At 36.0% G+C, this 18,574-nt stretch overlaps 1 protein-coding gene across 1 annotated transcript; it reads right to left on the bottom strand.

The window, feature by feature from the left end:
• Nucleotides 1-176: 176 nt before the first annotated feature.
• On the bottom strand, nt 177-5,642 carry LOC131144278 (protein-tyrosine-phosphatase MKP1-like). Its single transcript, XM_058092824.1, has 2 exons — nt 2,499-5,642; nt 177-672 (listed from the first exon to the last, which is right to left on the bottom strand). The coding sequence occupies exons 1-2, from the start codon at nt 5,037-5,039 to the stop codon at nt 601-603; spliced, it is 2,613 nt and encodes an 870-aa protein (XP_057948807.1). The 5' UTR covers nt 5,040-5,642; the 3' UTR covers nt 177-600.
• Between the last annotated feature and the right edge of the window lie 12,932 nt (nt 5,643-18,574).

Genomic DNA, 18,574 nt, shown 5'->3' on the forward strand with positions numbered 1-18,574 from the left:
CCTAGTTACTTGGTTCTGCCTATAGAAGTCACAGGCTGTACTTGCATTGAGGTGTCACGACTTCACATATATGTTATGTTTACCACAAGATTTAAGTCCCAGTTTTGTAAGGAGCGAAATCATGGGATCCAATGGGTCAAAGCATGCAATGCATTATCAGAGCTAAAAACCAAGACTTCTAAACAAACTCTTATTATTTCATATGAAACAAGATTACAAGAATCTGCCCTGTAACATTCATGATTCTGCATGGAAGTGAGAGATATGCCAAATTAAGACGGAAAATTTAGAGTTTCACCTAAAATTTTAAATCAGAGAACCTAGTGTTACTCCTCAGAAAAGGTGCCCTAGCTTCTCACGTCAAAAAGCAACACCTTTGGTGCTGGATGCAGGCAGAACCTGGAGAGGCTGAACCTGTTTGGTGAAAAAATTGCTTACAATTCATTTATTTCATGTTCATATTTACTTTAACCCCCTAACAGTAGAGAGAAGCAGGCTTATTTCTGTACAAATTTTGTACGATGCCAACCCAAAGCCTCTCCGTGGACCATGCAGGCAGTGGAAAATCACTTGTGTAGCATCTTAAATCAGTTGTGAAAATCATCCAGCTCCTGAAATGAGAGACTTGAGATGGTTCAGGAACTGCTCTGGCTCTTTACCTTGCCTCACTATCTGCACATTCCCATAGAAGTTTATTGTTTTGAGGAGGTTTAACACATTATGACAAATCTTAACAAACAGGGAGTCGCTGAATATAAATTTCTGAGGAGAAACTGTTATTGACAGATGATGCGTGTCAAATCAAAATAAAACATTCCAATAGTAATGAACTTCAGAAGTAAAATTGAAGTGTGACTAAGTATTTAAGGATTGTCCATGAAAAAATAAATAAATAAATAAGGTGCAGCTAGTCTACCACAGCAATTACCCTTCTCCTCTTTTTTGATTTAGCAAAGGGAAGCATTTTTGATAAAGTGCTTTTTCAAAAAAAAAGTGCTGATCAATAAGTGATGCTAATGAGTGCCGAATTGCTGAAAAGTTTTAAGTGTTTTTAGTTGTGACCAGAAATAAGTCTTGATTATAAGTGTTGATTGAGTAAGTAGTGTTTGGATACTTAATTTATTGTAATTGCGTAAGAATCAATAATAATAATAATATTGTCACTATATTTCAACATATGATTAATATATATATGCCATATATTAAAGTATATTAATAATATTATTAATTAAACATTTTTAATATTTTCTATAAAATGAAATAATATATAAATTTCATTTTCTAATAAACAATAATACTATTATTAATTTTTGTTAATAATATCATTAATTTTATAATAATTTTTATAATTCATCATTAATTTCAAATTGACAATAAAAATTCATTGTAGAGAGAGAGGGGCAGCGACAACATATAAAAATTATGATATTGCCAGTGACTATGAACCGTTGGCGCACTTGTAAGAGGCCAAAAAGCCATCCCCTATTGTTTCTCAAATTCCCTAAAAAAAAAAAATCTTTAAATAGTGGCTCTAAAAAAGAACTTTCTCCACTAAGCAATTATTTTTGTGCAAAACAAACACAACTACTATGCTCAAGTACAAATGTTAAGTGATAAGTGCTACAAGCACTTTATTTTGGTCTAAGGTGCTGCCAAGTAGTATCCAAAGCAATTTAAAGGGACAGGGATAAATGTAATCACCTCATGTGGTTGGATAAAGGCTTGGGTGTGTTGCTTCTTCTTTTTTTTTTTTTGTAGTTGCTTTCAAAATGCAACATAAAATAGTATTGGTGCTCTGACTGCTTATTTAACAGCAAGTACCATTACACCATCTTTTTGTTTCATCTCAAATGGAAGAAAAAGCAGAACAACTAGTTATTTTAATTCATTCAATGATAAACCAACTGTAATGTAATTGCTCCCCCCTATCTGAAACATATATGCACTCATTGCTAAGATACTCACAGGTGCAAATAACGCTCCTACATAAGTTAAAAATAGATACCCAAATACCCAAATAACCACATCAATTGTTCTGCTTTATATTCACAGTTTGGAGTTTGGATCAAATAAAGCTCAAAGTTTAATTTTTGTCAAAATAACCACCCACAGACTAGTGTCATGACAGATTTGAATCATAAACTAAACTAGTCCACACAATTGGGAGGTGGTAGGGGGTAGGGGGGAGGGGGGGGTTTGAGATTATTTCTCTAAAGCAGCCAGATTTGCAAAAGCCCCCATTTTCCACAAGTTTCTCTTTATGGAGTTACTGGTGTGCAACTCGAGTCATGCTCACACGATAAGAATGTGAAATCAGTTCAATCCCACACATAGTAAACAGGACAATGACTCAGATGAACACATAAATGAGGATAAAATTTTATTTTCTTACATGTTAGTTATATATAAGCTATGCTCCAAAATGGGGCAATAAAGAAGCAACTAACTTCAAATGCTATAATTACTCAGTAAAGAAAAAGAAAACATGCAGAACTAACCTGTACAGAGGCATTCATTGGCAATCCCATTTGATTGAGAAACTTGTGGCCAACAGATTCCCAGTGGACACGAGAGCGCTCATATGAACCACCATGGTCAACCGCTTGACCCAACCTTTCTTCACCTGATACATCATGCCCCAGCCAGACGTAGATAACATCAGGATTATCTTTGCCAATATTCATATTTGGAGCAAACATAAAATACACAGATCTAGAATCAAGGCTGCTAGAGCAATGAATCTCCACTTTATCAATGGTAGGCCACTGGTACAGAACTGGGATGTCTGTTGCTGCAACTCTACTGGTTGTCTCACTTGATGGAAAGTGAACATCACTCTCTTTCTTATCTTTAAGTCCACTTAGAAAACTATTGTTGGCACAAAAGATGCTAGAGTCTAACATTGGTTCTTCTCTATTCACTTCATGAAAATCTTCACGCTCAAACTGGATGCAATCAACATCCTCCATAACATCATCATGTAATTCAGGTAGTGAAAACGACCACGATCTTGCCATATTCCTGTGAGCTTGAGATGCTTCATCTATTGAAGGCAACAACATCCGAGCTGGAGGATTACTCCCTCTGCGCTCCGCAATAGAGGGTGGCGGTCCTTTACATGACCAACAAGTATTTGTTGCTCTCAAACCATTATTAGCTGCAAAGGCCTCAATATATGAAGGTGGGTTTGGTTTACAAGTCATGCAAGCATTTTCAGCTAATGAAGCATTCTTGGCAGAAAATAAATCTGCAGATTCCAAGCCAGATGGCGAAGGTTGTGAAGATAGGTATGAAGGGTCAGACCAATTAGAAGAAGAGGGTGAAAATGTAAATGAACTGGAGTAATCAGAAGTTGAAGGTGATAGCGAAGGGGACTTGGAGCTACACTTTGGGCTGCTGGCCGGAAAATAAGAGAAAAAATTTGGTGAATCACAAGCAGGCTTGGGCGACAAAAATGGGTCAGAAAAAGGAGCAGAGTGTTCCACTACTTTACAAGCATCTGTGGGGCTATTTGGGAAACAGGTGGAGGAATCTGGTGAACCATGGGAAACTGTTGATCGCAATGGAGGATCAGTGGGAGAAACAGGGTTTACAACTTTGTCACAAGTATCTGCAATCCTATCTGGTGTATGACTGGTTTGAGTGGTGCAAAGGCTCAGTTTGGATGACATAACAAATTCTTTCATGCTGCCGTTAGCAAACTTCCGTCTCAGTCGACCCCACCCATTTTCCCTGGCAGGTAGACAAGTTTCAGATCCAGTTCCGGATAATGGAAAAGGTGGAACAACTCCACCAGCTAATGCCTTGTGGAATACTTCAAAATCAAGATCATATTTATCAACCTTCCTTGCACTAATCATCAGAGGAATTGGCACAGCATTCTTATCAGTTCTAGAAGACAAACTTTCCTCTTTGTCATCTGCCTTTTCAGAATTACCTGCTAAGATTTGTGCATTGGCAAGAGCATCCCAAAATTCTGATGGTTCTTCACCTTCATTAATGCTCACAATTGGACCTTGAGCCCTTTCGTACCGGATAACCTGAAATGCTGCAGCCCTTGCATTATTTGACATAACTGGGTTACATTTCTTCCCAACCCATACATATATAGCGGACGGAACATGTACAATGAATGAACCACGAGAGTCAAGACTAGCCACAGTTGGATGATTTAGCATTTTTGGCACAAGATGGAGAGGATCATAAGAAGAGTGTGGGGCCATTCGATACATCCTAAGAACAGAACTTGGGCTTGCAGGCAGTGCATGTACACGCTTCTGGCACTGCAGAAGTTGGCAAGCAAAACCCATATTTGGATTAGTCACCCCCCTTGCTGCCTTCACGTATTGGAATGCATCTTCAAAGCTCTGGCCCTCTCTCCAAATGAGGTATGCAATGACAAGAGAAGTTGATCGTGACACTCCCTGGCAACAATGGACAAGAACCCGTCCACCTTGTTCCCGAACATCTTCAAAATAATCGAACACATCATATAGAATACTGGTGATATCCTCAGATGGGCTATCTTGCAACCAAAGTGTCTTGTAGACAAGATCACTTTTGAAATACTCTGGACAAACAAAACCAACACAATTGAGCACATGGGTGATCCCATTTTGCCGGAGAATTTCACGGTTCTTGGCAACAGCATCACTTCCCAAATATATATGATCTGCAATTCTCGAACATTCCTTGTCAAAAAAAGCAAGCTTGTCCTTCTTAAATTGAAACTCTCGTGGGGGTTGTTCTAACTCCAAATCTTCAAGGGGTGTAACCGGCCTAACTCTTGCACGAGGAGTGGGAGGATGGGGCCAAATGCCGAGATCATCAGACCCAGCATTAGGCCACTCTTCTACACTCCGCCTGGAGATGGAAAGGGGCTGAAGTGGTGGCAGACAGGGCCGCCCCTTACCACTTCCCAGTGGCCTGCGGTTAGGATTTGAAGGTGATCCGTCAGTCCATGAAACCGACCGTAAATACGTTTTCCGCGCGCCACCACCACCGGCGGATAGCCTCTCCTTATCTTCTTCTCCTAACATCTTATTACCCCAATGAAAATTCTACAAAAACACGGAAACCCATGAAAGGATTGTTCCAGGAAAGGCTATGGGCGGATTGGGTCTTCGGATAAATAGCTAAAAAGAAAAGAAAAAATCAAATTTCTGTTCTGTCTCTGCTTTTCTTTTTCCTTCACCTAAAACTATTGACTCAGCCGACTCTCTCTGTCACCAACACTTCCTCTCTGCTCAAGTCTCTTTCTCTCTCTAAAGACAAAGCTGAGAATAAATCAAACTTAAATACGACCGAGTAAACAGACCCCCAAAACGAGCCGTCGTGGGGCATAGATTCATTCAACAAACCAGACAAATAAAAAACGAAGCAAGAGTGCTAGAAATGAAGAAATAAGCTCAGTCGAGTTTGTTGAAGAGTCTTCTTTACTTACTTGGAAGTCTAGGGAGAAGATAAGTCGTTGGTATATGCAGCGGACGTTTAAAACCCTAGAATATTGAACCAAGACGACGACAACGACGACGAACTATAAGATGAAGCAGCAAAATGGATCTGTTCAAAGCTCGTGTACAAAGACGGGGAGAGACCCGGAAACAGAGAGTGTGGGCGCATATAAAGGGCATGTTTGGAAGACTTTTATGTTAAAAATCATTTTTAGTATTTAACCACTAATTTTGAATTACAAATACTAAAATTATGGTTGAAAAGTTCCAAAGAAGGTACATGAAAAACAGTGAGTGAATTTTAAGTCCTATGTAAATATATTTTTATATTATATTTTTTTGAAATTTATTTAAGTTTATATATGAAATTCAAGTTTCAAATAAAATATAAGAACTTATGACAATTATTGACACAAAAGCTAAATAATTATCAAATATTTAAAAATAAAAAATAGTAAGCATTTACTAAGCTTCAAAAAAATATTAACGTTAGACTTTAGAGAGAGTTTTTTTTTTTTTTTTTTCATGGTGATGATTCATAATTCTCGTTTAAAACAATTCCGGGTTTAAAATATGATAACTTATTTATAATTAAGTCAATTTAAAATTATGCATGCCGATTATGTACTTATCGAGTTATCGGCTCGCTGTCCCAATTGACACTTGCCTAGGTCCAAGCCCAACCCTAAATTTATTTCCATACAACTACGATTAATAATGTGCTTCATGTCATAGATAATAGTTTACTATTTTAAAACTTTAACTCGTGGTTGTTAAAATACTAAAGAGAAAAATAATAATTAGTCAAAATAGATGATATATCTTTGAATTTAAACTCACATTTATTGAAAATATTAATGAAAAAGACAAAAAATAGGTGTTTTATTATTAAAAAAAACTCATATTTGTTGAAATAAAAATATATATTTTTAAAATAAATTTATTATATATTTACTTGAGTAATAACAATTATAACCTGTCAATTAATTAGATGGGTTCGAGTTTATGTTTTATTCACCCGTATATAAACTAATCAACTCAGACTCAATTCGTTCAACTCTCATTTATTAACAACTCGACCCACACTTAATATGATTTATTCGCCCGTATATAAATTAATCAACTCAGATCCAATCCGTTCAACTCTCATTCATTAACAGCTTGACCCAAACTTAATATGCTTTATTTGCCCGTATATAAACTAATCAACTCAGACCCAATCCGTCAACTCTCATTCATTAACAATTTGACCAAAACTTAATATGTTTTATTCGCCCGTATATAAACTAATCAACTCAAACCCAATCCGTTCATCTCTCATTCATTAACAACTCCACCCAAACTTAATGTGTTTTATTCGCCCGTATATAAATTAATCAACTCAGACCCAATCCATTCAACTCTTATTCATTAACAACTCGACCCAAACTTAATGCGTTTTATTCGTTTTATCACCCGTTTTTAATACAACCATTTAATAGTCTTAAAAAACACGTCACCACAATAAAATACATAACTATATAGCTTTTTTTATATAAATATATAGCATAAAAAAAAAGATGAAAAAACAACTATCTGTAAAATTTATCACAAAAATAAAATCAACTAAACTTTTCCATGGATGATTTTTAATTACCATCTCTTTTTTAACTACCGTCTCATATAATTGGGGAGAGACTATCCTACTTGGGGAGTGCCAAACGAGGCATAAGGAGATACGGATAGGCTGAGGAGGTTTGGATTAACTGTAGGGTTCAACAGAAGCGGTCAAAGCACCACGCCATCATCACCATGTCCTGTCTTCTGATCAAATTTATTATTTATTTATTTAAATCATTTATTAAATATATATATATGTAATAAAATAAAAAAAGGAAGATTCGGCTAGGGTCACTGGACTGCCCAAAACACATTACCCACGTTGCTGACGCGTCGCTCACCGATTGGGATTGAGAATGTGAAAGTATCAGTGACCAATGCTCATATAAATATAATAGAATATTACATTTTGCGCACGATTGGACTTACTAGAATTATTTTACTATACATCAAAGAAAGTTGAATTGCACATTTATGAGGTTTTATTTTCTTTTCTTTTTTTTCTTTTAGGTTTTCATATAAAATAATTTTTATATATGTTTTATATTTTTTGCATGACATCAATATATTTACTCACCACGTGAACCCCATTATAATTAATTAATTTGTGTAAACAATACTTTGTTTTTTTTTTCAAGTAATATTTTAGAAAAAAAATGATTCAACCAATAAGTCTAACGATAACACATGAGATGTAGACTTTTTATCTTTCACATAAATATATATAATTATTATGAAGATTCTCATATTTTATTGTAGTATGTGGCTCATATTGAGTGGAACACGACATCAGTCTTTTGGATTTGTAATTTATTGTTTTATTAAATGGGACGATTAATCGCGATATGGTACATGGGTATTTGAGGAATTTTTTTAATATCTTTGTATGACTACGGTTAGTATAAATACATAAAATGTAACCTTACTTTCTACATAGTGAGATTCAGCCGCCGCTCGCTCATGTGGATGTAAGCATATTGTCAAATCATGTTAAATTTGTGTGTTTTTGTTACTTTATTTCTGTTTTTTTTTTTATGTACTATTCATTATAATTGTCAAACGTTTCACAATATATTTAAATATCGTTAGAAAGTTTGTTCGCACTACAATTATTTGATAAATTAATAAGAAAAGATGAATTTGGATGAGTTCCTAATTCTTATATATAGAATATTTTTTTTGATATGGTTAAAGTGAAGTATTAGATAAATTTGGAGATTCATAATGTATAGTTAGATGAAGTCAAACTAATCTTTCTTATAATCTTAATTAATAAAATCCAAGGCACGTGTAATAACTATATTATATATATATATATATATATATATATATATATAGGCATTTAAAAAAATGTCACTTGTATTATTTAGGAATGATTTTTTTGTTAAAAAAGAAAAAGGATAATATTGTTTAACTTTTACTAGCAAAACAAAGCGACTTCTGAGACCTTTTGAAACTCTTCTCATAAAAGGGGGCTTTAAAAAAACTTTTTATCGAAAATTTTGTGAAATTATGCCAACATTTTTTTGGCATACCGACAAGAATTAATTAATTCCCTTATTAGTGATTTGAATTAATTATTTTTACTAGTGACTTAGAAATCATTTAGCATTACTGTTAATGAAAGTATAAAAATGAAAATTAACAATTAAAAATTAAAATAAAATAAAAACATAAACATAAAGTAAATAATTACAACTGAAAATTATAAACATGTTTGGTTGAGTAAAAATAAATTAAAAATCTCATTGAACTCATTTTCATTTGTCATTGAAACAAATAATTGCTGGGGAAAATTATTTTAAAAATTAAAATAAGAAAATATTAAATATTAATTATAGATTAAAAGTTTAACTATAAATATTTATTTAATTATTATATTTTAAACTCACTTAGTGCCCAAAAACAATCCTATCATACATCCCTGCTAAGAGATGGTAAAAATGATTTTTTTTTTTTACATTATTTTCATTTTTTCAAAATTTCCTATTTTTTCTAAATGCTTTTGTTTTTATTTTCTAAGACCATTTTAATTTAATTTTGATTAAATTTTTTGTATAAAATATGATTTAATCCAAAAAATCAAATTTAAATATTGAAATAATGTAACAAAAATCAGATTTTATGTTCTTAACTTTTTTAAATAAAATTCTGAACAAATGTGTTCTTAAATATAACCTGCTTCTTCGCAATAAAACAAGACAATCTCTTGAATTAACACAAATACATACTACCAATAGTGGATCTAGAAATAGTAGTAGGGGGGGAGTATATAAATAAAAATATTATTGAAAATATTTTGAATTTTCGTTTGAAACCTAAAAACATTGATTTTTTTTTTTCTTATCATTTTAAAACAAAAGAAAATTAAAAGGATGTATTATTATACCAAATAAAATTTTAATTTATTACATCATTAACATTTAATTTTTCCTTACATTATCATTTTAAAAAAAATTTATATTTTTATAATGATTTAATATAAAGAGAAAATACAATGAAAAGTCAATTTCCTTCTTATTTTTCTTTATTTTTTTTTCAAGAAAAATTCTTCATTCAAAAAGAATCTTTGTATATTTATACTTTGTTATAGTTTTCATTGAATTTTAACTAAATTATCTACTCTATTAACATTAAAAAAATTTAGAAAAGTTTTTTGTTTAAATTATAACTATAAATAAAAAAATTCCAATAATGGTGAAAAATAGTCAAAAAATAATATGATCAGCTATTTAAAAACATATGAGAAAAATTTTTAGTTGTATCCTAACTTGGAACAATTTTCTTTTTCCAACTCGGAACTCCAACTTTGATGAATCCTTCGACTCCTCCAAAGTGAAACCAAACCAGGTGGAAACACGATTACCTCCAACCGAGTGGAAACCCTTGTTAACTTGAAACATTATGTGGAATTGCTTTAAAACTTTCATAAATAATTTTATAAACAAGACAATTTACAGTTCCTCAATCAAAAAATAATAATAGAAAAATAAATAATGGAATGCCCAAAATTTGTATTTAAAACAAAAGTATGGTTGTAGTAAAATCCAATCCAAGCGTAAGAATGAAGATTATTCCTTCACAAAAATGTTGCAAAACATGTGTAAAAAATTAGATTTATCATTTATCATTTTAGAACACAAACATCTTTGTTGTAATATGGATCAGTTAAATAGGATGCACAACAAAATAAATACAACAAGTAAATGAAACACAATCAGAGAATGATAAACAACGAGAACAACAACAACAACAAGATTTACATGGTTCGGCAAAACCTACATCCACGGAAACAATGACATAAACAATTTCACTAAGGGAATGTCAAAGTACATAATACACTTCACAATGATCTCTCTCTCTCTCTCTCTCTCTCTCTCTCTCTCTCAATACATACCCAGAATGACATATATAACAGTTCCTCGGAGGCTTCCCTCAAATTACCCAACCACCTCAGCGTTCAAATTCAAAATTCAAAAATACTGCTCGCAACCCAAGCGCACTCGTCAACGAGTACAGGGGATTCATCAACAATCCAAAGAAGCCCACTCATCGACTAGTCTATCCTCTCGTCGACGAATCTTCAACTCTGAGAATTTCTGACTCTCGGTATCTACTCGTCGATGAACACAGGTGTGACGACCCAAAGAATAATAGTATTTAAATAATAAAGAGGGAGAGAAATGAAAATAGTAACAGAAGACAAGTTTGGGATGCAATGACCAGAGAAAATTTATCAGGTCCTCGTTGACGAACACAGGGGATTTGTCGACGAGGGTATAAGAGGGTCACGTCGACAAAGACAAGTTTCGTCGACGAGAAGATACCGAGAGATGATTTTTGGAAGTCTGAAATTCGTCGATGAGGGTGCAGGTTCGTCGACGAACTTTCTACAGGACTCATCAACGAGGTGACATGTCTTGTCGACGAATCCGGCTCTATAAATAGCTAAAACTCGGACTTTTACGCAGCAAATTCATAGAAACTCTCTCTCTCTTCTCTCTCTACAGTCCTTCCCTCTTCTCTCTTCTTTTTCAGCCCCATCATTCATCGGATCGACAATATGAGGCCACCATGACGCTCCTGGGGAAGTTCTCTCCAAGTCTGCCGGAGCGGATCTTCGGTGGGATGAAGTTGGATTTCATCCCAGATTTAGGGTAAGACTTTTTTATTGAAATTTGACTTTCCAGGAGTTGTAGGAAATGCTGTAGACATAAAAATAGCGATGTTTCATTTTGGGATATATGCTTTTTAGGGTGTTGAGTGGAGAACCCTGTGGGTGTAGGACCCGTCATAGTAGGAGATTTTTAGCAGGAATCAAGTGAGGGAAATATGCCATGTTATGCAGTTCTAGAATGATTTTCAGTACGAAATATATATTTTTACCAGATTATTATTCACAGCAGAACTTTATACAACTTATCAATTATGAATAATATGTTTTAAATTACTATATGGCTTGAGAATATAGATATAGTACAGAAACATGTTTTACAATATTTTTTTCAGAGTTATGTTTTATAGAATATACAGACAGTGGATATGTTTGATAGTAATTATAGAATACCATGATTATACAGTTTACAGTACCATGACATACAGTTTACAGTTCATTTAAAAAATACAGTTGATACAAATACAGTTTATCACAGCGTCATGGTTAATACAGTTATTACAGAATCATGATAAAACATATAGTTGTATATAGAGATGTATTGTATAGTATCAGATCCTGATGGACATTACAGATACATTTTACAGAGCATGGTACCATTGCTATATACAGAATAGAGTGCAACCACCTATTTAGATAATACATAGTAAGTAGGTCGATCACATACCCACGTGTGGACAGACTCCCCATTAGATATGGGTTGAGGAGGACTGATCAGACTGATGGAGTATAGTGGTTTATCCTGGTCGGCCGGCCAGGGTAGCTCCCACCTACGGGCTGCACAACCCTGTCATAAGGGGTTATATCATAACATATAGTTATCCATCCAGGGAAGTTTTCAGTTATTATTATGTATGTACAGTTTCATAGAAATAAGGAATATATGTATATATATATTAAAAGTATTATGTATAGAAACCTAAAATACAGATATGTTAAGCTGTAGCGACCTCAATTTCTTAATATAAAATGTCATGTAATAGATAAAACAGTCAACCTGAACCCGTGGGTAATGGGGACACCTGTCAATCACAGTGGAAACCTAAGCAGCAGTAATCATAAAATTGAAACCATCCATTCATCAAGCATAATACCAGAGTTTACTACAACATCATAATATTGTATTTTTATGCATACTCATAAACATCAAAATAACTCTAGGGTTAAACACAAAATAATTCTGACCCTCGTACAAAAATCTTACCCTCATAACGGGGTAATATTCCTAACTCAACGACGACCACGACCCGCTGGTCACTTAGGGTCTCCTGAAAAATTAATTATTGTTGGGGGTGAGACATATCTCAGTAAGAGAAAATAAACTAAATACAGCTATGTGGAAACATGAACATCTAATGCAATTATACATATACAGTACATTTCATATTTTCGTAAACATTCATTATATCATACTGAATAATCACATGCTTTCATATTTTCTAGTAAGTCGTATCATACATAAAACATTTGTTATACTGATAATACTGAAAACATACCCAGGATGAATAGCTAACTAATGTCATATATTACCCCCCATGACGGGCTGTGCAGCCCGAAGGCGGGACCCGACAATGGCTAGCCAACTATTGCGGAATCAAATATGTCTGTAAGTACGATGAGCCCGCCACACTTTGGTCCAAACTATCAAGTGGACGTCCACACTCTACTGAAAGCCACATTGACTATCTATATCCCACCCCCTTGTGGGGTGGTTAGCACTAATCTGAACATAGATATCTGATCTATATAGCTACGGTACCGAGCTCCTGAACTGAACTAAACTAACATCTGGGTTCTGATAACATATAGTACATGATTATATAGCATCTTTCATAATTACGGCCTCGTGCCGAACATATCATAATTACGGCCTCGCGTCATTACGACCTCGCACTGATCATATCATAATTACGGCATCGCGCCGATATCATACATAAATACGTCATTCTGAAAATAATCATTTTATCATGCATTTATAAGAATCATAATGTACTGTATACCTTCATAACCTCTCAGATTATACTGCATTTACATCATTATCATATTAAAATATTTCTCCACGTAAAATAATATTCATATACCACACATTTGCTGTGTTAAAACTATTCATTACATTTGAAAATCATGATTTCTGGCATCTCATACGTATATACTCGTTCCAACATAATAACAGTATTTTTCCCAAAAGTGCATTAATTCCATAATATGCTAATATCATACATATTTTCAGGAAATCAATTTACTCATAAATAATAGTAATTTGCATGAAAAATAACTGTTTTAGTTTATTCCCATACCTGACTTTTAAGAAAAACCCCTATAAACTCTAATCTCACACCCGTAGGATTTCTTGATCAATACCCTGAAATTGAAAACTTCAAGTATTAAACTTTAGTATTTCTACGTGTACATCATTCCCTATAACTGTCGTAAGACCAAATTTACCTTAAAAAGCCTGACCACAACTCAGGGATGATTTCCAACTTGCTTTCACCAACGATTCGCTTCGGCAGATTTGGAGAGAACTTCCTCAAGAGCGTCGTGATGACTTCGGAATGTTGAACCAGCGTAAATTCGGCCCAAAAACGATGTGAGAGAGAGAGAGAAAGAGAGAGAACCGAAGAGGAGAGAGAGAGGGCGAAGGTTGCTTAATAATGAAGTTAAAAATTCGTATTTTTCTATTTATAGAACTGGATTCGTTGACGAGCCACGTCATTCGTCAACGAATCCTTCAATAATTTTGTCGATGAAATTCAGTCCTCGTCGACGAAATTCAGTCGGCTCAAAACTCTCTCGGTATTTCTTCGTCGACGAAATTCAGTCTTCATCGATGAATTTTCTTAAGCCCTCGTCGACGAATCCCCTATATTCGTCGACGAAGCCCTGATGATTCCTTTTTGGTTTTTCCTTCCAAAATGTAATGTCGTCGACGAACGCAAACCGTTTCCATTTCCCCTCCTCTTATTATTTAAATGCCATTATTATTCAGGTTGTTACATAAACAACATGGAAAAGGGTGGTGGTTTATATTATCTATACTGTATTTACAGTTTCAGTTATACATGATTATATAGAAACAGATTTCCATAGTATTGTAACTCAGTTGCCACACACTAGCAATAACATATTTCGTCTTATTGAACGTCGTCTCATCCCATTATATTAACATTTTTCAGGTGATCCAACTAGGTGAGCTAATCAGGCTCACAGATTGAAGGGGGCTACAGTGTTACCCTGCAAGTAGGGTGAGTGTTTTGGGAAAGAGGGTATTTTTATGTAGCCCTAGTTTGGTTATGTATGTATACATTTGGGAGCATTTAACACTCTAGTATTGTATTGTATGTTTATGATTATGGTTATATAAATTAAGCTTTTTGCTACTTAGGTTGATGGTTTGGTTTAATCTAGTAGGTATCAGAGTATTATAGATTTCATAGTATATATATATAATAGAACTGGAAAATAAATAGCAGGTCGTTACAGTCGGTATTAGAACCTAGGTTGCTAGGTTCTGTAGACTTTAGAGTGCAGCGGAAACAATACCAGAGTATAGGAAAGGATTTAAGGTTTGTTTTGTGGTCTGGGTACATAATTACAGTAGTGGTTTTTGTGTTTTTCCTGGGGTGACAATTTCATGAAAATCATAGTAAACTGTTGTCGGATCATATGTCTAGGTTGCAGAACTGGATTTTGAGTTAAGGTCAAGAAAGGTAGTTAATTTTTGAATTGGTATAGATTGGGTTTGTGCAGAAGATAAGGTTTTAAAGTGTGTTATTTGTTTTAGGATGGACCCAGGAAGCAATGGCACGAATGTTGGGGAGGATAGGTCATGACCTTCTAGCATAGGCGAAGGAGATACCGACGCAGTACTGCATAACGTCACTCAGCAAGTGATGGCTGAGATGGCCACGAGCTCTAGGGAGCGTGGCTGTTCGATCGAGAAGTTTGCGCGGATGAAGCCCCCATCTTTTGCTGGAGAAGATGACCTGATTGTAGCTGAGAATTGGGTCCAGGATATTGAAGAGACGCTGGCTGTGCTCCCATGTACGGATGAATAGAAGGTGGTATTTGCGGCATTTAAACTGACAGGAGAGGCCAAGCGCTGGTGGAGATCAGCGTGATTGATGGAGGAGCAGAGTTCGGTTCCAGTATCAATAATGTGGAACCGATTCAAGGAGCTATTTTCCTTCCATCGTTCGGAGCGTGAAGGCAACATAGTTTATGCATCTTGTACCGTATCTCAGTATGCATCTCAGTTTATCGAGTTGTCACATTTTGCCCCACATTTGGCACCAGATGAAGAGAAAAAGGCAAGGAAGTTTGAAAGGGACTGAGGAAGAACTTGTTTGAGCAGGTGATTGGCTTCAGAGCTCAAACATTTACGGAAGTTGTAGACAGAGTTGCGATTATTGAGAGTGGTATACACAGGGGTATAGAGGATTAGAGTCAGAGGAAGAGGCCTGCGCCTTAGAGTTTTCAGGCTGGTTCTAGTAGGGGTCCATAGAGAGAAGGTCGTGATAGGGGAGATCTGAGGCAAATGACAGGACCTCGTGAAAATCAGGGTGCGTCGATTTTCCCAATTTGTCTCACGTGCGGGAGACGTCATTTGAGGGAGTGTTGAGCAGGGAGAGATGTGTGCTATCGCTGTGGGAGACCTAGCCACATGGCACGTGCATGCCTCGGTCCTTCAAACCAGGTCCGAGCTCCTAGGCCCGATCGGGGTGGATATCAGGCGCCTCGTGGAGGATAGCAGAGGAATGTGGCCCCAGCGAGGGTTTATGCGTTAATGTCGGGTGATGCTGAGGCTGCCGCGGACGTGGTGACAGGTACTTTTACTATTTTATCACATACCGTTGTTGTTTTATTTTACTCAGGTGCTACTCATTCCTTTATCTCTGCATCCTATGTTAAATTATCTGGAAATGAGACCCAATTGTTAGATATGAAATTGTTAGTAGCTACACCGTTAGGGTCAGTGATACGGTGTCAGAAGGTGCTCAGAGGTTATCCAATAAAAATTCAGGGGAGAGTGCTACCAGCAGACCTAATTGTGTTTGATATGTGTGGATTTGATGTAATACTAGGTATGGATTGGTTGGCTGTTAATCACGCTAGTATTGATCGTTCTCAGAAGGAAATAATTTTCAGACCCCTTGGTGAGCAAGAATTCAGGTTTGTTGGTTCATGTGTACATGCTCCGTTGCAAATAGTATCAGCTATACAAGCAAGAAGATTACTCCGGGATGAAAGTCAGGGATTCGTGGTTTTTTTAAATGAAGTGTTAGAAAATAAATCGAAGCTCGACAGTACCCCAGTCGTGCGGGAATTTCCAAATGTTTTTCTAGAGGAGCTACCTGGGTTGCCTCCCGAACGCGAGATGAATTTTCCCATAAATTTACCCCCAGGGATGGCACCGATTTCTAAGGTTTCTTATCGTATGGATCCAACTGAATTAGGAGAATTGAAGAATCAATAGCAAGACTTGCTGAATAGGGGATTTATACAACCCAGTGTATCGCTATGGGGAGCTCCAGTGTTATTCGTAAAGGAGAAGGACGAGACTATGAGGATGTGTAATGATTACAAGGAGATAAACAAGGTTACTATTAAGAACAAGTATCCTTTACCCCATATAGACGATCTGTTTGATCAGCTCCAGGGTACCCAGGTGTATTCCAAGATCGATCTCAGATCAGGGTATCATCAAGTGAGAGTAAAAGTAGAGGACGTTGCAAAGACAACTTTTAGGACCAGGTATGAGCACTACGAATTTCTCATTATACCGTTTGGTCTGACGAATGCCCCAACTGTGTTCATGGACTTGATGAATAGAATTTTTCACCAGTATCTAGATCAGTTTGTAGTGGTTTTTATTGATGATATACTAGTGTACTCGAGGAGTTTTGAGGATCATGAGGTACATTTGAGGCAGGTGCTGCAGACACTTAGGGAGAAAGAGTTTTACGCCAAGTTTAGCAAGTATGAGTTCTGGCTTGAACAAGTTACGTTTTTAGGCCATGTAATCTTGGGGGATGGTGTTTCAGTGGATCTTAGTAAGGTTGACACAGTGGTGAATTGGGTCAGGCCGAAGAATGTGCAAGAAGTCAAAAGTTTCTTGAGACTGGCATGTTATTACCGTCAGTTTGTTGAAAGATTTTCAGCCTTATCAAGACCTCTCACGTGGTTGATTAGGAAAAATGCTAGGTTTGTGTGGGATGAAGAATTTGAGCAGAGTTTCCAAGAATTAAAACAGCGGCTCATCACTACACCAATACTGATGATTCCATCAGGAGGTGATGCGTATGTAATTTACAGTGATGCGTCTTTGAAAGGGCTCGGTTGTGAACTAATGCAGCATGGTAGGGTGGTAGCGTATGCGTCTAGGCAGTTGAAAGAATATGAAAAGAACTACCTTACTCACGATCTGGAATTGGCTGCAGTGGTGCATGCACTAACGATCTGGAGACATTACTTATATGGTGAGAATTGTGAAATATTTTCTGATCACAAGAGCCTAAAGTACTTCTTTACACAGAACGAGTTGAATATGCGCCAGAGGAGATGGTTGGAACTTATTAAAGATTACTGTAAGAACCTGAATCGTGATATATGGGTTTAAATAAATAAGAGAGGGGCAAATTGGGACTTTAGCAGGATTCGTCGAAGAAGCCAGAGCTCGTCGACGAGGCCTATGTAAGCCTCGTCGACGAAGTTCAGAGGCTCATCGATGAGGAGAAGCCGAGAGATTTCAGGAAACCGGGGATCTCAGGCTCGTCGACGAGGCAATGGCAGATTCATCGATGAGGACGCCATTTCGTCGACGAGGACGCCTGAGTCAAAGGGCTATAAATATCAATTCTTTTTACTTCCAAGCTAAGAAAACTAAATCCTATCTCTCTCTCTCTTTCTAGAACTCTCCCTACTCTTCAGCTCTCTATATTTCTTCGTTGTTCGTCGCTAGAATCGTAAATCTGAAGTTACCACGAGGATCGTGGAAGGATTCTCTACAAGTTCTACGAATTAGAATCCCATTTCGGAGATTTTTGGGTTTTGGAAAAAAATCGACGTAAGGCTCGATTTTCAATTTTGAACCGGTAGTTTTGTAGGGAACAGTCTTGTGAGTATATTCTGTACTGTGATTTGTAGGTTTTGGAATTCGGTTCGCTATTTAGGAGCCTTAGAGTTCGGGATTTGCTATTCGGGGAAAAGGTAAGGAGAATTGTGTTTATATCGGTTATTTTTGAAATTGGACTTGGTGGAACTGTGGTTCACGGTTCTCTGTGTGTGTTGGTTACTCATTTGGGGGGATCTAATAGGGAAAACTATGGGTTTTTCAGTTTTGGGAAAA

This window comes from Malania oleifera, chromosome 12 (genome assembly GCF_029873635.1).
Source record: "Malania oleifera isolate guangnan ecotype guangnan chromosome 12, ASM2987363v1, whole genome shotgun sequence".
Lineage (NCBI taxonomy): Eukaryota > Viridiplantae > Streptophyta > Magnoliopsida > Santalales > Ximeniaceae > Malania > Malania oleifera.